General features: G+C 38.9%; 1 protein-coding gene across 1 annotated transcript in view; it reads right to left on the bottom strand.

Moving 5' to 3' along the window:
* The window catches only part of LOC121300521 (arf-GAP with dual PH domain-containing protein 1), a 93,244-nt gene that overhangs the window by 15,889 nt on the left and 49,790 nt on the right, over positions 1 to 27,565 (bottom strand). The window contains exons 5-6 of the mRNA XM_041229086.1: positions 1,738 to 1,850; positions 868 to 1,014 (exon numbers count right to left, since the gene is read on the bottom strand). Of these exons, the coding sequence (XP_041085020.1) occupies positions 868 to 1,014; positions 1,738 to 1,850 (260 nt within the window). The remainder of the gene's footprint in view (positions 1 to 867; positions 1,015 to 1,737; positions 1,851 to 27,565) is intronic.

Genomic DNA, 27,565 nt, shown 5'->3' on the forward strand with positions numbered 1-27,565 from the left:
TCAGGTGGTTCTGATCTTAAAGGGTACATAAGGACCTTTTTTATTTTATTGTGTTACATGTTCCCATGTGTTGCTACAAGTGTTTACGTTAGTTGTGTGTATTATTTTAATTTATTTTACATTGACCACTTTTTTTTTTTAAACGTTTAACTTGCATTCTCTGCCTCAAGATGGCTTCATGTAGCCGCATGGACCTCCCAGAACTACATCTCCCATCATCCTCCTGCTCACATAGGTAAATCCATCTCAGTTACATATCTTCAATTTACCATTTATAGCTAAGATCTTGGAGAAGGTAGTAGCCAATCAACTTAATATGTTTTTTGATAACAATAAAGTTCTTGAAAAGAACTATCAGGTTTTCGACCTGCTCATAGCACAGTGACTGCACTGTTTAGAGTTGTAAATGACATTGGTAAGGCTTTGGGAATATTTAATTTCTGGTTTTATTAGACTTATGTGCAGCATACTATTGATCATACCATTTTAATGGATTGCCTTATAATTGGATAGTGTTGTCTGGAACTGTACTAAACTGGTTTAAATAATATCTTACTTACAGATGGAATTTTGTTTCCTTGGGATATTCAGCATCAGGATTACCTAATTACCTGTGGTGTTCCCCAGGGTTCCATTCTTGGTCCCATATTATTTTCTTTATACATATTGCCGCTGGGGGAGGTTTTTGTTAAGCTAAAGTAGTATCAGATATTGTGTTTTAAATTAGAAAAAAAAAGGTCAAACATGTGTCATTTGAAACCTATGTAACGAATGGAAGTGCACAACCTGTAAGAGTCAGGGAATTTTGTTAGATACAATTACATTGTCCATCTAAGCTGAAATGGAGGTGCTGCAACCTGGCCTTACCTTCCCATCTTCATGATGCACAAATATATTCCTTGTGCTATTATCCTTCAGGTAAGTGATCTGCAGTCCATTGGGATTCCCTATTTTTGACGGCTGGAACGTGGCGTTCAGACTTTCTACCTTCATGATGGCTTTGGGTTCTCTCGCCTAAATGTCGAACAGCAGAGACAAAGCAAAGCAGACATGAGCTGGGTGACTACATCATGGATGAGTAGTGATAGATTGGGGGGGGTGAACCTGGAGTGTTCATCATGAAGCTACACTGAAGTGTTCATCATAAAGCTATACTGGAGTGTTCATCATAAAGCTATACTGGAGTGTTCATCATAAAGCTATACTGGAGTGTTCATCATAAAGCTATACTGGAGTGTTCATCATGAAGCTTATTGCGCTTGCCTATAGTTAGGGCTGTTCTAGGGCATTTCATGGCCTAAAATCAGATATTTCAAGATATTGCTCGATTACACATAATATTTATTAAAGCAAAAAAAAAATTAAGGTGTCCCATTCAAAATTAAACATTTTCTCTTGAGTTATAGAATAAATGTTCTTAAATGTTTAAATACTTACCTGAAAAACAGTAAATGCTAAAATTGTAGAACATTTAGTTTACGTCCGCCTTTTAAAGACATTCTGTTTCATCATCAATTAATTAAACGAAATAAAAACAAATAAATGTAAAAACAGACATGTGAAATATTTCCTTACTTTGATGCTTTCAAGTCAGTCCCAGAGACAAGTTGATAGCGCCACCATAAATCAAACATCCTCTTGTGTTACTCAATGTTTGTATCATTTTCAGCGCAATTATCAGCTTGCCGTGACCCCAATCACGGTGTCTAAAAGATATCATTGTAGTGCCGTACTTACATCATGCTTGTTAAAGTACTTCAGGGCCCCCTCTCGTTCGGATAGAATGAACTTCCTGCTTAAAAACTGCCCATTGTCCCGGCCTCGTTTCCATAGAAACCCTTCTCTGTAGCCTGTGATTAAAAAACATGATCTCATCATTACTGTAAGCAATATATAAGAGATAATAACAGATCCCATTAGACACTGGATAAGAAAACAAATCCATTGCTAGAAGCCAGGGCCGCCAAAGTTAGCCCCACAACTGTTCTAAATTGTTTAATTGAACCAATTAAACATCCATCCAGACCTGAAGTAGTTAATTATATACATCTTACCTGTCAAACCCGGAGTGGAATGACTTCCAGGACTGCTATTAGAGGGCCCTGCTATAGGCTAATAAAGATAATTTGACCCACAGTATTAGTCAAAATTCAGTAAGTAAAAAACATTCATATCTTCCCCCAATTTGCTGATTATCCCTATCAGTCTAAAGTAATGTGTAGCCAGAGGACCATGACAACCCTGTGAAAAATGTGTGCAGTAATAGCCAGTGACTAAGTGCCTTAGTCCCTGGATTTGGGTCAATCAGCAAATAATTAAATCCGTTTTCAGCTGATGAACCAAACTATTAGTCTGCAAACATGGTGGTTAAAAGCTTTTATTAATGCTGTGTTCTCACACACACACACACTGTGCAGATATACATATCAAATGACTTATTGCTAGCATTCCCCATAAATGAAAAGTGAGAACTACAGCATCTTTATGTTGACCCATACAGTATATTTCACAATACTGTGCGATTAAAACAATATTCTATATATACAAAATGCAGTAACTTATTGCAGCGACACAGCCATCTGAAATTTGTTTATCAGATGGAAATGACATCACATTAAAATAAGCTTACTGTTCAACTACATATTTAAAAATATAGTACAGAATGCTGTCAGACAAGCTGATTTTCACTGATTTGGATTTTCAGTCAAAGGGGCCAGGAGGACGACATCAGCTCCTATTGTACAGCACGCTATACCATATTCTACACATTGAAACACAGGCACACACACACACACACACACACACACACACACACTGACCAGTGTGCAATAAATCCACGCCGGCATGATGCTGTTATCGAATATTTGGCTGGAGAGAAAGACAGACAGGCAGAGTTTTTCTATAAATGACATCACTCAGGATTCATCAATATCAAGCAAGTCCATTTATTAAATACATATATTCAGCTGCTTGCCTTAAGTGCTGGGTATAGTACTATATTAAATGACTTACTAAATTCCAAAGTACTTTTTAAAACAAAGAACATTTATTACGTATAATAAAAAGTACTTAACAAAAACAATATTGAAATGTACCTGAATGCCCCATTATGAGATTCTATATAGGCAGACAGAGAGACAGAGTGAGAGAGAGACAAAGTGGGGTAGGTTTGCCACATGCAGGACCATCTTCTAAGGTAAAAATAACACTCCAACAGCACAGGTAGGTTTGCAAACAGGGCAGATCTAGATATTTATTTCATACAAACAAAACAAAATAAACAAAACCTTTCAGTGCTAACTAAAGCGTCATCAAGTTCCTTAACTATCACAGCTAAACTGTTTACCAGTACCAAAAATACATACTTTCATAAGTATTGAACACAATCCCTTTCTTCCTCACAACACTCCACTTCTTAAATCACCTCCCTGCTAATAAAGCAGCAAACTCAGCTAGACTGTGGCTGTTCCCAATTAACACCAATTACCTTGTTTGGGAACAGCCACATTCTCACATGTTTTTGGCAGGGAAAAGAATTAACCCCGTCCCTGCCAACAACATCAAAAATACACAAATCATCCACAAATGATGTAAAGCTGGTACATTCATGTCTCAGAGAAACTGGAGAGGAACGGGAAATTGAAACAAGGTAAAGGCAATCATACAAATAAAGCTGTAGTACTAACGGATAACGACATAGAACGTCTGTACAGAACTGAAGCTCTACATTCAAAAAAACCTAACTGTACTACTGAACCTCATTTTCTTTAATATTAGCATCACAAGGGTATTATAAAAAATAATAGATGTGCCTCTTCAGTCTCGTGATTTATGACGTCACAGAAACCCTAGATGGAATTATTTTCCTGTAACTAACTGAAGCCCATCTATTATATATATATATATATATATATATATATATATATATATATATATATATATATATATATATAGCTCGATATATATATCTCGTCAGAATACCGCCGTTACAAGTCTGACTAAAACCAGGAAAAGTGAACATATTACCCCTGTTTTAGCCTCCTTGCACTGGCTCCCTGTGCAGTATAGAATAGATTTTAAGATTGTGCTGTTAACCTATAAAGCCCTAAATGGATTAGCACCTAGTTATTTCCAGGACTTACTGACCTCATATCTTCCAAACTGCACTCTGAGATCACAGGATGCAGGGCTGCTGGTTATTCCTGTTTCAACAAAATTAACATGGGAGGAAAGTCTTTTTCATGCAGAGCCCCTAAATTATGCAATGCCCTCTCTTCTTTCATCAGGGAAGCTGGGACTGTTACAGTTTTTAAATCAAGACTGAAAACTTTTATAAAATGGCTTTTTTATGTATTATACAGTATATGTATTATAGCAAATGTTGTTATGGATGTTTGCTTTTTACTGCCATCAGAAGCTCCATCCACAGTAATTTTGGAATGTTTTCATTTCAAATCGTGAAGCATTGAACTTGTGTTTTTGTGGTACGCCAAATTTACGCATAATTATTTACATATCACGGTTTTCTCATTCAGTTCCTCAAAATACTTCCAAACGTTCCTTTGTTTAGAGATGTGTGGCAATTTGACCAGTGATTGTGAACAAGTGTAGAGGTGATGCGGTGCAAAAGGAATCGCAAACAATTGTAATCTAGTAGGAAAGGGGTTTTAATTGTAATCCGGGTCTGGTGACCAACAAAAGAAGAACGCTCTGGCAATACACAACAACGTGCAATGCGCGGAGCCAAACAAACGGGTTTACAGTGTTTCCCAAACAATAAACGTTATCCGCCCCACAATATTAAAACACGATCACCAGTCCCGGTTGTATGTATTAGTGCTCGTGGTGTTTCAGTCATGAATTGGAGATGTGATTGAATTAGCTATCGGAGGGATAGGGGCTGAGGGCACTTCGGGGGGGGCATGACGCCTGTAATCGGTTCCTTTGTTGTGGTTGATGAGAGGAAACAAGGACTGTGGAAATGTGAGTGGAGTGTTTTGTTTATTTGTAACCTGTGTGAATTTGTCTTTGTCAGACGGTTAATACAAAGCCTTTTCTTTGTATTTTATCCTTTTTCTTAAAATACATACAGCACACGTTTAAATACCTGCTGTTCACACTGGTCCACTTATACGACTCGGAAACTTATTCAAATATATTTTATGCGTGCCGCACAAAGTGGGGTGTCGCCCCCTCAATGTTTTGTTTTGCCCCCCCTTAGCCCCCTTATTATGGAAAGTCTGGCGCCACCATTGAACACTCAACTTTATTACCCTGAGTTAAGAATGTTATAAATATAGAAGTGAGGCTACAGCAAAATTCCTGATAAAAGGTTCACCAAGGTTCAAAGTTTCAAAGGTTCGTTCGGTAGCCAGGAATTCGAAGGTAGTTTTAAACCTTTGAAGGTTTGTCACGTTGCATTCACGCACCGTATGCATTTTTTTTTTTCTGTTAACAGAAACCACTTGATAACATGTGAATACTATAAATCACACATAAAATGTCACTCACATGCAAAATTCGATCTTTGATTTGTATAATGCATATTACTTAAACAAAAGTTGTATTAAAATCCACTACCAAATTATTATATTAAGCAACTCTATAGGACGCTGCTGCCATATATCTGTGTATGGAGCAGGGTATATTGCAAAGCACTAGGTTGGCGATGGCGGACCTATGGCACGCGTGCCCAGAGTGGCACGCCGAGTGAGCAGTTATCTGCTTTTTTATTTTTATTTTATTTATTTTTTTGCACACCCTCTGAGTGGCACTTTGGAAAGCCAGTCAGTTTGATTTGCAAAGACGGCCCCGCCCCCAGTAATTAAGCAGTCCTAACTGTAGCCGATATTTCACGGTTGGTTTTTTATGCTGCTGAGCTGCTTTATTCAAGTACCCTGGGAAAAGAAAGCTGATCAAAACAGTAAGTCTGTCCCATGGAGGATCAAATGTAATTGTGGTCAGCTATGGATGTGTCAGCGGGACACGCGAGGAGGAAGGGATCGTTAGCGTGATGCTTGTAGCATTTTACTGGCTGTCATCTCCTGAACTAAATGGAGAAATGGCCACAATCTTTCATACTTTACACTCGGGGTCGGGGGCCTGCGAGCCATAAATAGGTCTAAATTACATAAACAAGCACTTTCGGCTTACTTCTTTTCTAAAAAGATGTACAACTTTTCGTACACGTGTTAATGTGCAGTGCAAGGTCTTTTGCAGATGTCACTGGCGGCAACACGTGTATTTGTGCATTAAACTTTAAAGCAAATGTCCCACGCTGTTTTGATTGTGAAACCTTTCCCTTGTCATAAATACCGAAAATATATTCCACTGTCACATACTCGTATCTCAAACTATGTATTCTTTGTTTGATGCACTGTTTTTTTTTTTTTTTTTTAAATACTATTTTAATCTTAATTATACTGTGGTATGTTGTTACCCCACTTCATACAGTGGGGAAAAGCAGGTTGCAAATTCTCAAAAAACAAGCGTCCCAAAATAAATTATGCCTCTGATATGTAGAGTACATTTGTGGATAGTCCTTTTTTTCAAGGTAGTTTGACACCACAGAAATCTTTTTCTAATAAGTATGTTATCTGCTACTCGTCTTTTAAATAGTTATTTTACAAAATGTAAAAGCAGTAGATATGTTTTATGTAAGTAAATATACAGTTGAAAAAATGACGGTACACCGGTAGTTGTTGTCACTGTGTGCAATTGCAAACCAAAAAACAAAACAATTATGGCCAGGGTTACTGGTGCAGCATGCCAATTGAGCAAACGTCTTATATTTATTGTATGATGCACTTTGATTATTGCTTTTACTGATGATTAGCATTATAATTCTTAAACTTAATGAGTCATGAAATGTGATTTATGTATTTTACAGTAGTTTAACAATATAATATTCAAACTATGTATTTATTGTATGCACTGTTGTTCTTTGACAAGCTGTGAAGTGCTTTGAGATGATGTTCCACTATGAAAGGCGCTATATAAAATTAAGATTGATTGATCTTACTTGAATAAGGATTAAAGAGTCATTGTCCAAAATATATAGAGGGGCATATGCAAAAGTTGATAGGTCCCTGTGAGGTGCACTATCACTATTGCTTTTTATGTCTGTAAATTTACAAAACAATATAATATAATCTGTGAGCAAAAATTGACTTAGGGATGGAAAGAACATGCATATTCATAATTATTCATTTTTTGTTTGAATTTGATCAGTCTTGCTGCCTCACTTTGTCTCCCACTAGCCTGCAGCGACGTAGTCTTCCACTGCCTTCTACCACAACCACACTCCCCGGCTGCAGTCTCCAGCAAGAACAGCATGTGAGTGTAGATTAGAATGTGCAGTGTACTTAGGGACAGGGAATGGGGAATGTAAGGGAATTGCTTAGAACAGATTGCGAGTTCTCAGGGACAAGAGGAAATTATGGGCGGTGAGGGAAGACCAACATTAAGTGCCTAGTGAAGTATAAAGGGGAACAGGAGTGGGATGGGGTTGAAGAGAGAGCGAGTGTATGTTTGGTCTGGCAGTTATGATGGGGATGGGGATATGGATGGGCTGGGGGGAGGGGATGTGGTGGGCAATATTAACTGTGGACATTTTTTGTTAGGTATGGCACCCAGCAAATATCTGCAATAGTGGGATAGCTGTTCATGCTGAAAGCTGCTGTTGTATAGAGACGTCTTCTGTGGAGATAGTAAGACAACCTGTTTCAGCGTGCTTCTGAAGAAAAACATTCTCGTCAGTTAACTGAAAAGTGAAGTGAAGGTTAAGAAAATGAACACAATCAAAAAAGCTAAACTTCAGACAGATAGTGGTAGATCCTTCCAGGAGGGTTGGACAGAAACAATTGGAATGGTTGACAGTAAAGGGAAAGCGCTGTGTGTTATTTGTAATGAAAGTGTTGTTTATCGAACCTCAAGTATAAAACGCCATTTTGACACCAACCACAAAAGCATTACAGATCTTAATGAGAGTGAAAGGAAAGAATTCCTTCAAAGGGTAGTGAGGAGGTGTCAAAACCAGACTCTTGTTTTTAGTACTTATCTTAAAAAAAACAACCATTTGGTGGCTGCAAGCTTCAAATTATCTCATTGCATTGCAAAGCATGGCAAACCCTTGTCAGATGGTGAATATATCAAGAGTGCCATGCTGGCTAGTGCTGGTTCTTTATTTCATGACTTCCCTAACAAGGATAAAATTGTGTAGCGCATCACAGATATGCCACTCAGTAGAAATACTGTCAAAGACAGAATCCTGTGCATGGCTGAAGATGTTAGCCAGCAGCTCACCGCTGAGTTGCAAGTCAGAGTTTTATTCACTGTGTCTGGATGAAAGTACTGATGTCAGTAACCATGCAAGGTTTGCAGTAATCGTGCATTATGCAGCTGGTGAAAACATGCAGGAAGAATTAGTGAAACTGTTCTCTGCCAGGGAGGACAACAGGGAATGATATCTTTAATGCTGTCAGAGGGGCATTTTTGGCTGAAAATATCAGCTTGGAAAAAGTAGTTTCTGTTACAACTGATGGTGCACCTAGCATGGTTGGTGCAACATCAGGTTTCATTCAGTACCTTGTGCAGGAGGCAAAACATCCAGTTATCCAGTTTCACTGTTTTATCCATCAGGAAGCCTTGGCAGCTAGAGATAGCAGCAAGAAACTGGACAACATCCTTAAGATTGTCACAAAGATTGTAAATTACATCATGGCTCAAGCTCAAAATTTCCGCCAATTCCAGATGCTTCTTGATGAGGTTCAGTCACAGTACTCAACGTTATTGATTTATAATAATGTCAGGTGGCTAAGCCGAGGACGAGTGCTGGAGAGTTTTGTGGCCTGTTTAGATGAAATAAGGCTGTTCATGGATGAAAAAGGGGGAAACTATCCACAACTCACTGATATTGTGTGGCTTAACACCCTTATGTTTTTCACTGACTTCACCAAACATTTTAATGACGTGAACCAAAATTGCAGGGTTTTGGCAAAACAGCTGAAAGCATGTTTGGGGATATCAGGGCTTTTGAAAGAAAGTTAGAGGTGTTTGAAAGAGACATTGACTGTGGACAGCTAAAATACTTCCCAAACCTGAAAACACATTTGCAGAAATCTGCACACTTTGCAGACAGTCCCAGTAATCTGCAGGAAGTTTACCACCAGTTTTCCAAAATCGTGGGGGCTTCTAGGGAAGCATTTGCAGCCAGGTTTATTCAGTTCCGCAACATGGAGGCAACACTGTCTTTCATGAGCAGTCCTGACACAGCCATGTTTGACCAGCTGAATATTTCCCAGTTGGAATGGCTGGGACTTGAAAGTTTGGAAATGGAATTGTTGGAATTTCAAGAAAATGCAGTGTGCAAAAGAAAATTCACGGATCTGCATGTAACATTACAGCACATTGAGTGTGACAGAGTAGATGGGGAAAAAGCAGAAAGTATAGAAAATGAGATATTAAAAGTCTGGAATTCTTTGCCAGATTCTTTCAAAGCAATGAAAACTCTTGGAATTTCACTTCTAACTTTTTTTGGCTCATCATATTTTTGTGAGCAGATTTTTTCTGGCATGAATTTGATCAAATCAGACATGCGCAACAAACTGACAGATGACATGAGTGATGCATTTGTTGCTCTAAAAATGACTGACTATGAACCACGGGTTGAAAAAATTATTCAGATATTCAGCAGTAGAAGTCCCATTAGTCATAGGAATGTAAATATTGTTCCCCCACACCTGCTCTCCACCTGCTCTCCAGACAACAGAGGGGGGAGGGGGGTTGAAACTAAACTAAACTTAAAAAAAACCCTCAACACGGTCTTCAAGCCAGTAATCTGTGACACCTGCTTGATGTGGGAAATCCGAGAAAACCCAGCGGAGCTAAACCAAGTGTGCGTAAAGTGCCGCGCGATCCAGGATTTGCATAAACTAGTAAGTATGCTAGAAATGGAGCTGGAAGAAGTGAGACAGCAACAGGATCTTGAGGAACTGGCACACCCACAATTCATGGAAGTCTGCATCACCCCGAACAGCCACCAGGGAGATAGAAGGTCAGAACAGCTGGGTTCAGGTAGGCAGAAGCAGGGAAAAAAAGAAACTTCGTCAAACACAACCACCAGAAATCAAAACAACCAACAGATTTGAGTCACTTCAGAATTTTGATGAGCAGAACCAACAACAAGAGAATGAAAGGAACAACATCCAGGATCCCATTGACATGTGGTGACCAGACAGCAAAAAGAAGGGAGGTCATGATTGTTGGGGACTCCATATTGAGAAACACAGTAAGTTCAATTTGCAGTTTGGACCCCCTTACTACAACAGTGTGCTGCCTTCCGGGAGCCTTGGTCAAGCACATCGCTGAGAACGTAGACAGGCTCCTAGAACGAACAGGAGACAACCCAGCAGTAGTCGTCCACATCGGTACAAACAACATTGGAAGAGACAGAGAAACAAATTCAGAGAGCTAGGAAGGAAATTAAAAGAGAAAACCAAAACTGTGGTATTTTCTGGTATACTACCGGCACCTTGCAAAGGACCATATGGACAGCTGGAAATAATTAATCAAAACGCATGGCTGAAGACGTGGTGCACACGGGAAGGCTTCACCTATCTTGATCATTGGACCACATTCTACAACGAGGACTATCTGTATAGACGGGATGGACTGCATTTAAATAACAAGGGAACCAGTCTACTCGGAGAAAAGATCCTCGAGCAGGTTCAGAAGCATTTAAACTAGAAAGGAAGGGGGGAGAAATCAACAAAAAAACAGAAGGAAGACCGCATCAAAACAAGAACAACAACTCAGGTAAGACAACCATTAAATGTATTTATCTAAATGCTAGAAGTATCAGAAACAAAATTCTAGAACTTGAAGCTACTGCACTAACAGGTAACTATGATGTGATAGGTGTTACAGAAACGTGGTTGTCTGAGAGTGATGGGGACGAATATAATATTTGTGGGTATACACTGTATAGGAAAGACAGGCAGGACAAAAGAGGAGGAGGGGTAGAACAGGGGTAGAACAAAGAAAATAAAACCGAATCAATATGGGTCAGAATAACGGACAAAAATTCAAAGGGCATAATAATAGGAGCATGCTATAGACCGCCAGATTCAGACGGTGAGCACAATAATCTGTTATACAATGACATTAGAAATGCGTGTAGCAAAGGAGAAGCCATACTAATGGGGGATTTCAACTTCCCCCAAATAAAATGGGAAAACCCGGTGGGTAGCACGAAGGATGAAATAGAAATGGTGGAAATGACAAATGACTGCTTCCTAACACAATTTGTCAAGGCACCGACTAGAGGGGAGGCATGCCTTGATTTAGTCTTTTCAAATAACGAAGATAGAATAACTAAAACAGAAGTCAGAGAACCACTGGCAAACTCATACCACAACGTGGTCTCATTTGAAGTCTTTTTTAAAACCCCAAAAGTAATGACTAAAGCTAAGGTTTACAATTTTAGAAAAGCAAACTATGAAGGTATGAAACAGAGACTAACAGAAGTAGATTGGAGTAAAATAGAGAAAACACCCACAGAAGAAGGATGGTTGTTCTTCAAAAATGTAGTACTAGAGGCGCAAAACAATTATATCCCTAAAGTAGACAAATCTAAATGTAAAACTAAATTGCCAAAATGGTTTAATAGATCAATTAAAAAAAATATTCAGCGAAAAAAGGCACTTTACAGAGCATTAAAAAAGGACCAAAAAGAAAGTACGCAGAAAGAGTACACAGAACTCCAAACGCAAGTCAAAAAGGAAGTTAGAAAGGCCAAGAGAGAAATAGAAATGAACATTGCTAAGGGAGCTAAAACCAATTCCAAAATGTTTTTCCAATATTACAACAGCAAGAGAACATTCAAAGAGGAGATTAAATGTTTAAGAGATACAAATGGCAAAATCGTAGATGAAGAAAAAAAAAATAGCAAATATATTAAATTATTACTTTTCACAAGTTTTTACAAAGGAAGATACTGACAACATGCCCCACATGTCATCCAGTTCCTATCCAGTTTTAAATAACTTTAGCATAACTGAGGCAGAAGTGTTAAAGGGACTAGGAGCTCTTAAAATAAACAAATCCCCTGGGCTGGATGAGATCCTCCCAGTAGTACTCAAAGAAATGAAAGAAGTAATTTACAAACCGCTAACCAAGATCATGCAGCAGTCTCTTGACACAGGGGTGGTACCGACAGACTGGAAAATTGCAAACGTAATACCGATCCACAAAAAGGGAAACAAAACTGAACCAGGTAACTACAGACCAGTAAGCCTGACTTCTATTATATGCAAACTTATGGAAACTATAATAAGATCCAAAATGGAAAAGTACCTATATGGTAACAGGGTCCTGGGAGACAGTCAACATGGTTTTATGAAAGGGAGCTTGTGTCTAACTAACTTGCTTGATTTTTTTGAGGATGCAACATCGATAATGGATAATTGCAAAGCATATGACATGGTTTATTTAGATTTCCAGAAAGCTTTTGACAAAGTCCCGCACAAAAGATTAATTCTCAAACTGAACACAGTTGGGATTCAAGGAAACGCATGTACATGGATTAGGGAGTGGTTAACATGTAGAAAACAGAAAGTACTGATTAGAGGAAAAACCTCAGAATGGAGTGTGGTAACCAGCGGTGTACCACAGGGATCAGTATTAGGTCCTCTGCTATTCCTAATCTACATTAATGATTTAGATTCTGGTATAGTAAGCAAACTTGTTAAATTTGCAGACGACACAAAAGTAGGAGGAGTGGCAAACACTGTTGTAGCAGCAAAGGTCATTCAAAATGATCTAGACAAGATTCAGAACTGGGCAGACACATGGCAAATGACATTTAATAGAGAAAAGTGTAAGGTACTGCACGCAGGAAATAAAAATGTACATTATAAATATCATATGGGAGATACTGAAATTGGAGAAGGAATCTATGAAAAAGACCTAGGAGTTTTTGTTGACTCAGAAATGTCTTCATCTAGACAATGTGGGGAAGCTATAAAAAAGGCTAACAAGATGCTCGGATACATTGTGAAAAGTGTTGAATTTAAATCAAGGGAAGTAATGTTAAAACTGTACAATGCACTAGTAAGACCTCATCTTGAATATTGTGTGCAGTTCTGGTCACCTCGCTATAAAAAAGATATTGCTGCTCTAGAAAGAGTGCAAAGAAGAGCGACCAGAATTATTCCGGGCTTAAAAGGCATGTCATATGCAGACAGGCTAAAAGAATTGAATCTGTTCAGTCTTGAACAAAGAAGACTACGCGGCGACCTAATTCAAGCATTCCAAATTCTAAAAGGTATTGACATTGTCGACCCAAGGGACTTTTTCAGCCTGAAAAAAGAAACATGGACCAGGGGTCACAAATGGAGTTTAGACAAAGGGGCATTCAGAACAGAAAACAGGAGGCACTTTTTTACACAGAGAATTGTGAGGGTCTGGAATCAACACCCCAGTAATGTTGTTGAAGCTGACACCCTGGGATCCTTCAAGAAGCTGCTTGATGAGATTTTGGGATCAATAAGCTACTAACAACCAAACGAGCAAGATGGGCCGAATGGCCTCCTCTCGTTTGTAAACGTTCTTATGTTCTTATGTTCTTATGAGGGTTTGGAGAGGTTGCGAGGGGATGAGGGCGGATGGAGGGGTTCTGTCCTAGTTCATTTTGTATTGTGGATTGCTGTTTTTTTGGTATGTTTGCTTAATAAAAACTTAATTACAAAAAAAAGGAAAGTAAATATTGTTTTAAAAAATAAGAACAAGAACGAGTTTATTATTAGTATTATTATTAATATTTTTAGTAGTAGTAAAATGTGACTGAGAACCTGTTTGGAACGGTGACTGTTAAATAAAGCTTTGTTTTACCTAAGTCCTCTGCAGTTGGTGCTGCTGCAGTGCAAGCTTACTGTAATAATTGCAAGCAGCCTCAAATACATGTAAATAAACCTGTTTTTATTGTTGAAATTATAAAAACATGATTACTTTTCTAAAAAATGTATTTTTAAACTACATGTGAATGTTTTATTCCATTTATATGGATTACCTGTAAAATAATTGGAATATAAACAAGGAAATGTGTTCCGAACGTACCCTTCGCTGCAGCCCTAGTTGCAATTCATTAGCATATGTGACATTTTAAAACATTAATAAATAGTTAAAAATGCAAAGCGGGTTTACACTCTAATGCGCAAACAGCAAAGTGTTACAAGACTGTACATTCACAAATAGAGCACCATACATCAAATACATAATGTATTAATATTGTACAAAAATAGTTAATTCTACCTTTAACTTCTATTGTTATTATTAATATCAATCACCACCATGATTTCAGTATCAACAATGTAATTCAAGAAATGAAAGAGCTGTACAGCATATTAGGCAATTCATTAGAGCATCCGTTTAAAATGAGTGCCCTGCCGTGCGCTTGGCAGAGAAAGACCACTGCTGTAGGAATGAATAATTCACTCAGGATTACCTCACCAATCAATATCCTCCTAAATGGGAAATCAATTCTGAAATCAATCCTGTTTCCTTCACCCCCCAAACACCACCACTGCACATCTTAATACCCTAAAGACATGGCAGGAGAAGTATGGCATTGCATTATTCTTTGTTTAAGCATTTCTCTAACCCAATAGAGTTATATTTTGGTACAGAGAAAAACTAGAGATGCTAAATATAAGGGAACCATCCCCCTGATTGAATGGAGCTGCTGGTTAATTGCAGGTTTGTACACTTTGGAGTGGTAGAAGAACAATATACTATACTGGCAGGTGCCAGCCTCAATTCATCCATTACTGGAGCTATCTCCAGAAGAGACTGAGAATGAATGAATGTTTGTTGACAGCAACAAACTCTTTACAGCAGACCTGAACTGGAATTGAACCCAGGCTCCCAGAGGACAGGCTAGCCATGGATCCACTGCACCACCTCACCCTCCACTGTGCTGTTTGTTCTGCAGGATTACATAGAACAAGGACACTGTATGCGCATTGGCTTTGACAACGTGATGGCTGGCAGCCAAGCCATAATACATTCATAAAAAAACCTGCAAGGTCTTTGAATGTGAAAGCAAGGAGTGGCCGGTTGGCTGGGGATGTGCTGTAAAGTTTTTATTTGCACTACAGTTGTTAGGGGACACATTGCCAGTAACAAATTATTAATACTTAAAGAGCCTCAAATGTCATTTCAATGTCCTTTACTGTGGTGTCTGGAATCATTCTGAGTGGTTCTCTTGCTCCCGCAAGTTATTATCATGTTTTATCTAAATCTGCCTTTACCTGGCTCTGAGCCTGTGTGGAGAATCCTAACAGCCAGGACTGAACAGCCTTCCTCATGCTATTCAAATCAACTAGCCCCATATATACAGAGAGGGTAGGCGGGGCTGAGTTGAAAAGTTACTTGACCATATGATTTCAATGGAATGAAGGTGTCAGTAATAAGAATTAAATATTGGAGCAACCAGACCCCGAATCACTCAGAATAATTGCAAATACCATGCAACAGTAAGAGAACTATAATGACATTTGAAGCTACTCTTTATCTATACTTGCTACAGACTGCAGAATTATGCCACATGCCCTGAAAAAATCTTTTTAAAACTGTTGACAGATTAATGTATCACCTCCCTAAAGAACATGTGACCTGGTAAAAAAAAAAAAAAAAAGAACTGCTGCCATGGTATATGATTTATGATGTTTAGTTCTCCAGGCTTAAACAAGTTTTTTAAAGTGTCATCCCATGCTCCATTAGTGAAACAGTGAGCTCATGTTAACATGTTGCTGCTGCTGTAGAGAAGAAAACATGGCTATCAATTACTTCATAGCTTTATGAATATTAAACACCCATTCCCAGACAGTCAGCCTTCAGATATGGATGGAGCCCGTTTCCCGCCCTGTGGCAGGCTGGCGAGTGGATAGAGGCCCAGAGACAGTCTGCAGTTAAAAAAAAATACTAATTTTATTATAAATAACAAAAATAAAAGTGCACAATGGCAAAATAAAGGGATTTAAACACAAAAAAAAACCCAATACAAAAACAAACTTACAAAAACAAGGTTTCCAGGCTGGGCAATGCCTTCACTGGATTCAAAAATACAAAAAAACCACAAACAAAACACCAACCTGCTTCCTCAGCTCCCTCCTCTCAAATGAGAAGCAGAGGCCTCCTTTTATGTTAGGTGGCTGGGCGCTGATTATTCGTTAATTAACCTAATCAACTAATCAACCCCAGCCACCTGAACATAATAAACCCAGGCAGGTAGGGGAAATTAACCCCATCCCTGCCAATTTAAAAAAAGGCAGAGCTTCGCTCTGCCACACGCCCATATAGGCAACACTTCCTGTCACTACCTAGGAATACAGTCATGTTAACAGGAGCTTTATCAACATTTATTAGTAACATACATCCCCCACTACAACTGTACATACGAAATTACAACTGGGTCACTTTATGAAAATAAGTATAAGTGCCTATAGAAAGTCTACACCCCCTTGAACTTCTTTCACATTTTGTTGTGTCAGTGCCTCTAAGTTTCATGCATTTAAGTGAGGATTTTTTTTCCCACTTATCTACACACCTTACGCCACACTGTTAAGGGGTGAAAAAGTTTTTATTGAGGAAAAAAGTATAGTAACAGGGAGAGATCTGTGCTGACTCTGCTGGCGTGTTCACGGGCTGCAGGAAGAGGGCGGCAGTTGCCCAACAACCGCCTGTGAGTCATGGCAGTGACACGGGGAGGTGGAAAAGTGGGTGTGTGGACTTTCCCCCTCTCTGAATGGCTGAGAGGCGGGTCTTGGGTGATTGTTGGTCCTATAAAATAACGCTCTGTTGTTTCCTCAGGTCTGCCCACTTAGACGTGCCAAGAGTGCGGAAGCTTTGATTCAGGACCGAGAAAAATAAAGATTCACAGCGAGACAGAGAGAGAGAGCAGGGAATCCTTGGGCAGACCCCAGCGTATTGTAAAAGAGCAGGCTAGATAGCCGATAGAATAGGACGGTGATCCGGGTCGTGCGGGTAGCAGCGACCGGGATAACGCTGCCGAGTGCAGCACCTTTTATTTGTAGTTTTATTACTGTTTTATTTTCCCTTGTTCTTCTCGCCTTCTGTTTTCATTATTATTTCTTTGAGCACCTGCGAGTGCACTTGCTGTTCGTGTACCAGCTGTGATATTTCCGTGGTGCTGTCTATCATCGTTGATAGGCAGCCCACGGTCAACAGTGCCCTCTGCAGGAGAAAAATAAGAACCGCTCCAAAATAAAACTGGGCACCTGTGTGGTGTTTCCAAGTACACCTGTCTGTCTCCTGGTCAGTGAATTACCCACACCCCTTCCACAAGTATATATTAAAAATACAAAACTGAAAGATCATAATTGGATAAGTCTCCACCCCCCTGAGTTAATACTTGGTGGAAGCACCTTTGGTAGCAATTACAGCTGTGAGTCTGTTGGGGATAGGTCTCTACCAACTTTGCACACCTAGATTTAGCAATATTTGATCATTTTTCTTTATAAAACTGTTCAAGCTCTGTCAAGTTCCTTGGGAAGCGTTGATGATTGACAGCAATCTTCAAGTCATATCCCAAATATTTGATTGGATTTAGGTCGGGGCTCTGACTGGGCCACTCAAGGACATTTACCTTTTTGTTGCTTAGCCACTCCAGTGTAGCTTTGGCTGTGTGCTTTAGGTCACTGTCATGCTGAATGGTGAACTTCCGTCCCAGTTTCAGCTATCTTGCAGAGAGCAGCAGGTTTTCCTCAAGGACTTCTCTGTACTTTGCTCCATTCACTTTCCGTTGTATCCTGACAAGTGCCCCACTCCCTCCCGATGAGAAACATCCCCATAACATAATGCTGCCACCATCATGCTTCACAGTAGGGATGGTGTTCTTTGGGTGATGCGCTGTGTTGGGTTTGCACCAAACACAATGCTTTGCATGTAGGCCAAAAAGTTCCATTTTAGTTTCGTCAGTCCACAAAACCTTTTGCCACATGGCTACAGAATCTCCCAAGTTTGTTTTTGCATGCTTCAAACAAGATTCAAGGTGGGCTTTCTTGAGTAATGGCTTCCTTCTTGCCACCCTAGCATACAGGCCAGATTTGTGGAGTGCTTGGAATATTATTGTCACATGCACACTCTGACCAGTCTTGGCCATAAAAGCCTGCAGCTCTTGCAAAGTTGCCATTGGCCTCTTGGTTGCCTCTCTGATCAGTCTCCTTCTTGCTCGGTCATCCAGTTTAGAGGGATGGCCTGATCTAGGCAGGGTCTTGGTGGTGCCATACACCTACCACTTCTTAACAATCATCTTGACCGTGCTCCATATTCAAGGCCTTTGATATTTTTGTTATACACATCCCCTCATCTGTGCCTTTCAACAACTGTCCTGGAGTTCTTTTGAAAGCGCCTTGGTGCTCATGGTTGAGTCTTTGCTTTGAAATGCATTACCCAGCAGAGGGAACCTACAGGAACTGCTGAATTTATTAATTCTAGGCTATAAGGCAACAAAAGGTGTCAATATTGAAAGGGGGTGTAGACTTTCTATAGGCACTGTATATATATATATATATATATATATATATATATATATATATATAGATATATAGAGAGAGAGAGAGAGAGAGAGAGAGAGAGAGAGATAAATAAGATAATGTCAGAGTATGTGCCATATTTAAATAAACATCCTGCATCTGATTTTTTGAAAGTGGTTTCATTTTAAGTGGAAACTGCAAAATCTGTCGATTTTTTTCACCTGTTAATCAGTTAAATAATATTCTCCTATTTTCTAAAGTGATCCTCTGTTTCACCCGCTGACGGATCGCATTTCAGGCATAATTTTCTTGGGTTGTTAGGAGCTTTAAAAGAATAAGTAATGAGCATTTAACACTGTAATCCACCAAAAAAATGGTTCCAATGCCACATCAGTTTATGCTCCCTATCAAATGTTCCCACTTTGCATACTGTGCATGCCCAGACTGTTTTCACCCTACACTGAGCATGCCAGATTTTTTTTTCCTTAAGACCGAGGATGCTCATCAAAAACTGCTACCTATATGTTTGAGAAAGTATGTGTTTTGTAAAAATACATTTTATGCCATATGTAATAATTAGTTTTATATTAAATACAGTGTTAACAAATGGTAAAGTGTACGATAGAGCTAGGTTCATTGTTTTTTTAAATAAAAAAAGCAAAAGATAAAAAAAGGTAACTATACGCTGACTGCAAATTTTGCCATTGGAAGTATAGCGTTATCTTAACTATAACTAACCCTTAAGTACACCTTTGTAAATTTTTGTTGCAGGTATTATTATTATTATTATTATTATTATTATTATTATTATTATTATTATTATTATTATTAGAGAGTGTCCTGGTGTGAATTTCAATCATGTCAATCAATCAGTTTAACAGATACATGGTAACTCAGTATTGGACCAATGGAACCCAGAACCACTCAGAATTATTCCAAAACACTATAAAATAACAAGGGGAATGTAAAAAAGCAACTACAAGGGTATTTAAAGTATTTGCGTTTGAGCAGTAGCTTTGGTTTAGATAAGCATGTACAGTGGTAAATTCCATGTGCTAATACTTAGCAGTCTGCTCTCACTATATCAAGTCTTTCTCTTTTAGTTGTTGTTAATCATAAATAAAATATATTTATTTTTTTTAAGTTTGTAATATAAACCCTGTGGGGGAATCGAACCAAAGACAGGCTTCCAATGCAGCTTGCAAAGCAGATGCGCTCGCTTTCACTCCACAAAGTTTGTCCTTCCCTTTCACAACATTTGAAAGTAGTGCAGCAGTAAAGTTACAGTTTAAGTAATGTGAGAAACAAGATTTTGTAAATAATGATTATGTATTATCCCGATTGTATTGAAAGCTTTCATCTCATTTTGCAAACTATCATAATAAGCTTGACCCGTTCATTTAGTATATTGTAAAGTTTTCATTTTTAGGAAGTAGTACTCAGGGAGACGGTGGTGAACTCTCAAAATGTTTGTTTTATTTGAAACTACAGAGAATTCCTGTCAGGGCCCGGAATTCACAGCACCAAAATAATAACCCTACGTTTTAGTCTTGGCGCTTTCACTGCTATTCTCTCCGGTCACAGCTCACATGCTCGCTCAGTCGCATCCACAGTTTCTCATTCAAGTTCAGCGCTGGACTGTCTCCAGTCCCCAGGCTCATGCTCTCCTTTATATAACTGTAATTTCCCACTGCTGTCTGGCTCATCAACCAATCACATCCATGCTTTGCAACCCCCAAAAACAGCAACACACAATCTCCCCACTCATTCACTCACTCCCCCTTCCCATGCTAAGTAACAGTGTGACCCATTCCCCTTACAATACATGTAACATAAAAGACAGTCGAGACAAACTGAACAGACAAGTCCTGCAACAAAGCAATTGTCTAGTTGTTAAAATATATTTTTAAATTTGAAAATAAAAATATATGAAAGCATGACAACTTTTAAGTACATAAATCTTCACTAATATACGACTGAACAAGAACTGCTCAGTATTTTTGTTTCATACAGTATTAAATGGCAGTGTTTATTTATATCTGATAGTGAAAAATAAATATCAAGATAGATAAAGAAAGAAATACATGTCTATGTATTGATTTATGTATACATGTATTTTAATATTTATTAATGTATTTATTTATTTATTTATGTTTTACTTTTAAAACAATTATAACATTGGTTATTTTAAGATTATATAATTTGCAATTTAATTAAGAACCTATCAATGAATGGGGTGGTGTGACAGGAAGACCCTGTCCCTGGTTCTTGAGTGCATGTGTGTCTTTATGGAACCAGCTGGGACACGCAACAGGAGATGTGTTGCTAGGGAACTAATTGAGCAGGTATGCTCGCCCGGTGCTGAGTTGATCGCCAGGTCCTGATTGGCTGGAGGCATGCCTGGGGAGTCTGCGTGCAGCTCAAAAAATGGCTGCGCCACAGCTCGACGCTACTGCACGGCCATAGCTATACAGATGGTGTGTGTATTTTATGTTTAGAATTTATTGTTAACAGTGTTTTGTGTTTGTTCTGTTTATTTGGCCATCATGCCTTTTTGTTTGGTAATTATTATTTAATTAAAAGTATTTCATTTGCTGCACTTTCCGTCTCTGAGTCTCCTCACTTTGGCTATCCTGTCACAAGTGGTGTCAGAAGTGAGATAGCGCCACCTGGAGACTCAGAGCGGGGGTGCAGGGATTTTTGTTTTCTTAAAAAAAAAAATTAAAAAAATTCTAAACACAAAATGCACACTCTCTCTCACACAGGTACTCACTCTGTCACACAGGTCTTCTCACTCTTACAACCACTCCCTTTCATACAGGTGCTGCAGCTAACTGGGCAAGTCACACCTCATTAGCTGCAGCACCTTTCACACATTCCTCACACAAACTCATTCACTCAGATCCACACAGCAGACTCACATCCACACTAAACACCACAAAAACACAAAGACAGGCTGCACCCTGTCACAAGGGACTATTTTTTCTTTTGGGTCGGTAAGCATTCTTGTTTACCTAAAGCAATTTAGTATGCTATCTGGTAATGCTGCACTTTCCAATCATAGTATATACATTCATTGAAACCGAAAACTAAGACAGTGAAATTCTGCACCTCATAATAAAAGGTGTCTATTGGCCTGGTGCTTGAAGTCAGACGTAGTTAGAATCTTTTTTTATTTTAATTACTATTTTTGTTTTGCCATGTGTCATGCAGAAAAATTCGATGGTTTAGTTTTGGCAAGTATGTTTGGACTGAATTACGTTTTCTTTATTTAATTTCATGAAGAAAAAATTATTAAGTCACTAATCGATTGTGTTCATTGTTTAATAAAAGCAAAATCCTAAAAGTTTTATTCTATTTGTGTGCGTGCGTGCGTGCGTGCGTGCGTGCGTGCGTGCGTGCGTGTGTGTTCTGTGGGATGGTGAGGGGGCAAGTAGAGTTTTAAGGACAGGTAGATTTTTCTCGCATTTTGTCCCTTGGACAATATATATTTTTTTTTTTCAAAAATTGCACACACCTGAATCATATGTTGATAATGACAAACTATTTGACATTACCCAAACAGTGGTCTCACATGTAAGTTTTATTTTGCGGGTTGTACAATGACTTTCATGGGTCTGCATGTTTTAATGTCCATTTGCAGGTTTGATCCGCAAAATGCAGGTCACTTAGGTGGTCTGAGCATATAAATTAAACACTCACTTTAAAGAAAGTGAAAGGACCCTTCAGAAATTAACATTATGATACCAGTGGCTCCAAAGGAACGGCACAGCTAAGAAATGTCAAATTTACCAACCAGACTGATGACAGCTCGAGGCCTGTTAAAATCCTTAGTCCCCACACGCACATTTAAAAACCAGGAGAAAACAAAACTTGAGAATAAAATGTCAACACAGAGGGACTGTATTCCTCTGTATTCCTGTGACAGAAGGCCCTGTCAAAACTCCTTTGCTTTGTGGAGGCTCTCTGGTACGTGAGCTATGTTCAGTAAGAATCAGATCAGATTCTTGTGCTGACTTGAACTTTAGCTTCACAACCCACTTTGCCTTAATCAATAGGCTGATATTGTAAAGAGCACCACTGCTTTATGGAACCTATTTAAATGATCTAAGCAGAAAGCTAATTATTAACCATCTACAATCTGGTTTCCATCTAAATGAGTTTAAGTGAAGTTATGCTTCTAAACTGCTGTATAATCTGTCACTATTCCAGTCTGTAGCCTTCACCCCTGAATGCTGTTCATTGTTGTTTACACTGTTGTAAATTCAGAAGATTTTTATTGCATGCATATTTTTCACTCGTTCCAAGTCAATAACATTTCATCTGAGGGTCTTAAGAACACAACATGGAGAGTACAGAGACAGAGGGGCGCAAGAATGTAAGGTAGCAATAGGCCCGGTTTCCATAGTAACTACTCCATTTACTGTACATTAGGCCTTAAAAATATTAGGACATCATCACTGCATAGTACATGTGGTACATGAACCCAGATGTTTAGCCATAATGACAGAATCATGAATAAACGATTTCTATGGTAAAGCTATCTTACTGTACTTTTTTTAACTTGATATGGGTCTAAATGATCAAAGTCATCTTAACGAATCTATACTTCTTTTTTACGATTCCCTTTGTAGACCCTTTTCTGCTTCAGACATCAGATCCTGGTGACTTTTTAATAGTTCAAAACACACAGATGGCCTTAAAACTGTCTTCTCTCAAACATGTCTTCTCTCAAACATGTCTTCTCCCAAAGTACAGCTGATTCTTACTGATATATTTCTACAAGGCACTGGGGGCAGGTTAATGGTTACACTCATGTATACCAGCTGTAGAGAGAAGACATGTTAAAAAGTGATGTGATGACTGAAACAAAATGAAATATGATGATTCTAAATAAAGAATACAATAGTACTGGGGATATAACAGCTGTTCTTTTAGTAATATAAAGTAAACTGATTATGTAACAGGGCAGAGAAAGCACACTGCCAGGGAGTGGTCTTAACTACTATGCAAAACAACCAGGCTGCTATCAGGAAAGACTGGGAAGACTGAGAAATTGTCAATAAAACTGACCAGCACTGACTCAGGAGCGGCGAAGACGGACACACGCTGTCCTCCGTGTGCCGTCAGCTGACCACTTCTTTTCACCCTGCAGGCCCGCCATGCAGCCAACCCAGAGCTAATGCCAGTCAACAGGGGTCACTGGTGCGCGGTGAGCTGAGGACACCCTGGCCAACCTAAGCCCTCCCACCGGGTGGTGCTCGGCCAATTGTGTGAAACACTGAATTTTTTGGTTTGTAAGACGTGTTATGAATCCATGTGTTATTTCTTAAATGTATTTAGCATTATTTGTGTAGGTGTGTGTTGCGTGGGGAGTATTAGGTAATTAATTAAGGCTCCAGCCACGGGGGTATAAAATAGGTGTTCATGGGTGAGAATTAGTTTTTGAGTGATGGTGAGGATTGGTGTTGGTGTTAGTTGGTGAAGGCATGTGCTTTGCGGTGCTGTATGCCGTGTGTATTGTTTACATGAAAATGGCGGCTGTCTACAACCGCGGTATTTAAAATATATATATGGTGTTTTGTTTGAATGTTTATTTTGGCCACCGTGTCTGTTTATTTTGTCCTATGTTTTGTTTATTATATTTGTAGTTAACTAAATTGCGCATTTTTATTAAACCTGCAGCTTTCTTCTGGGTTAAGTTACAGCTGGACCTGTGATGTCATCCTGTCCACACCTCCTGTTCACACCATGTTACAGATATTTACATGCATGTTGTTTTCAAAATGATTCTGATGATTCTGCACATAGTTATACCATGTTCTGTAGTCTTTGTTGCAGTGTTTTAATGCAACACAACAGTATTAAAAAATAAATATTAACACTTTGCATTATAACTTGTTACCAGGAGGTTGTCGGTTCAATCCCAGCTCAGCCACTGACACACTGTGCGTAACCCAGAGTAAGACACTTCATCTCCTTGTGCTCTGTTCTTCGGATGAGATGTAAAACCGAGGCCCTATTGTAAGTGACTCTGCAGCAGCAGTTGTGATGCAAAGTTGAACCCCTAGTCTCTGTAAGTTGCTTTGGATCAGTTAAATGAGTAACTAAACATAATACATTACAACAAATAAACACTGCATTGACAACACTGTTCAAAGCAGCTGAAACACGAGCCTGTCAGTTATACATATGAATTATTTTGCAGAAACAATACTAGGCTAAATTGCATGTGGGTTTTTCTGCTACTGGTTATGATGATTATTATTACAGTGGTTTCAGAGATTGATGGCAGTTTTATTTTTGGATTCTGCAGCCATATTACATTAATAAGAACCGCTTCACGTTTTTTAATCTGTTTTTAAATAACAGAAGGCTGCACTCCCTGCAGTTCTCCTCTCCTTGTTTTGAAGCTTTTTATAGAAAACATGCAGTGGCTGGAGAAGTAAAGGGTGGGATTGGAAGGTGTTCTGCTGTAGCTGGCACCTTTTACACATAAATTACAAAAATACTTACAGTTTAACCTGACCCAAATAGAACATTGGTGCCTCTTGCATGGTGCCATGAGAATGTCATACTGACCACACCCATGTTCCTGTTTAACCCTTTGCAGTCCTATGTTGGAAATTACAATTTTTCCTTAACAGTCCAATGTGGGTCCCTGTATGACATCATCAAAAAGACACCAAGCACAGGTCTCTAGTCGTTTTTTCTCCGGAAAAAGCCGAGAAAACCTTTCAATGGCCGAGTGAGACCGATAGAAACAGAAAGAAGCCAAAAAAAAAAAAAAGAGGCGGATCTGAGCAATACACAGAGTCTCTTCGTCACAGACATAAACAAGAATGCTGCTTCCGCATCCAGCACTCAAAGAATATAACGGACATTTTGAGATATTATAGTAATAAAATAATGACTTGGATTGCATTATTGTGGCGTTTGGTCATAAAACAAGTGATAAGGAGTTGATTTATCAGTATGCACGACTATGAAGAGGTATGTGATAGATACAGCGAACAAGGTGCAGGGCTGGAGAAGCAGTACGGAGTGTCCTGTTGATATGCAGTGCCTTTAAAACCTGTTTTACTGTGAATAAAATTACTTTTAAAAAGTGAGTGTAAAATAAACAGCGCATGAAAACATAAATTGGACAGACAGGCACTGAATAAATGGACCGCAAACAGTTAAAGCTGATTTTAAGGTAATATTAGATTTCAGAGAGGCTGAGATGACCAATGTTTATACAGTAGCAGGCAATTTTACAGTTACAGCCTTACAACATATTTTCATAACACTACATTAATGACAAGACCTCTAGGCATTTGCACATATGGACAGACAATGACCGGGGCCTTCATTAAAGGTATTACAAAGGTGTTTGAAGTATGACTTTTGTCACTTATGATGACCATCGATAAAACTGTACAAAACATGCCAGTTGGTATTATTTTATATTTGTTATTTTTGTTTTGAATACTGCCATTGGAAATATGTAAGACAGGGACCCTTAGAAAAGTGTACCATAGTAAGAACATAAAGAAGGTGAACTGGCATTGACCTACTAGACTGCAGCAAAGCATCTTAATCAAGAGGTTGGCTTGGAATCCTAAATGAATTACAGCAAGGCCTATTCATCTCTAGGAAGCAGGGAGGGGCCCCTGCAGATGTCAGCTTTGTGTTTCACTTCGTCTGCTGATAAATAAACTGGCAATGATGTCACTATGGATTCAGGGACTAATGTCTAATCTTCACTTTCACTCAGGGGTAGTAGTAAGAAAAGGCATACATGCCTTGGAAAAAGTACAGAGGAGAGCAGCATGATTCCAGGACTGAAGGGTATGTCATATGGAGATAGAATGAAATAGCTAAATCTATATAGCCTAGAAAGAAGGAGAGCCAGAGTCGACTTAACATCTTCTCTGCTGAGGCCCTGGTGATGCCCTGTACTACAGGAATTTTGTGATTTTGGGACTTGCCTGTTTTACATCAAAATGACTATATGTTCCTTTTCAGATACCCCTGGCAAACTATATATTGGTTTTCTTGCCAGACCCTGAAGTTTCTATTGATTTACTTGTGTTTACTTGGTCATGTGACCACAAAATACAGCTATTATTGTAAACAAAATCCTACTTTTCATAAAATGTACTATACCTGCATCACACTTAGTCCCTAAAATGCTAATATTTGGTGTAAGAATGTAGAAACTTTTAAGCTGCTGGATGTGTCTGTGCCTATTTGTAGATGCTTTTGTTGGTTTTGGGTAGTTTACTCGCTCTAGACAGAGACCAGGCAACTTTGACTTTTCCACTTCGAAATATGCAGCCCACGGTCCACAGCACCCAACCCAATTTCATGTGTCCAGTACGCCGCTAAAGAATGCGATACCCTGGCATAAGTATACATTTTTTAAAACTGCACAAAATAAAGATTTTAGAAATGGGTAGCATGACCTTATATTTGGACCTGTGAATCTGACAGCTCTTGGTCCACTGTTAAAACAAAAGTGGTTTTGAATTGCCCTGAGTGTCCTGCATTGAAAAATACCAAATATGTGCACCTTTATTTAGTTTTTCAGGTGTACAGTCCCTAGACTGAGACTAGGCCACTTTGACCTTTCCCCTTTGAAAAACACAGCCCATGATCCATAGCACCCACCCTAATTTCAAGTGGCATAATCCTTCTGCAGCCCAAGGTAATGTTGCTGCATGACATAAAAACAAGTGACTAGGGTTTATTTAATCTTTCCAGTACTCATGTACTGTGTGGTATTTTTCAAAACACTCCTCCAAACAGAGGCCTGACTGAGAGGGACAGCAGGGCCAGTAGTACCGTGGATCCCTCCGCATGCCCTTGAGGAAACACACACGACACCTTTTTTGTGGCTTGGCTTTTTTTCTGTGGCAGTATCCGAATAAAAAGATGTTCACTAAGTCTTGCTACTATTTCCACTCTTTCGGTTTCTGGCATTTATTGTGCATCAAACAGGAGGCTTGGCATCACAGAGGTCTGAA

Source organism: Polyodon spathula, chromosome 26, assembly GCF_017654505.1.
Source record: "Polyodon spathula isolate WHYD16114869_AA chromosome 26, ASM1765450v1, whole genome shotgun sequence".
Taxonomy (NCBI): domain Eukaryota; kingdom Metazoa; phylum Chordata; class Actinopteri; order Acipenseriformes; family Polyodontidae; genus Polyodon; species Polyodon spathula.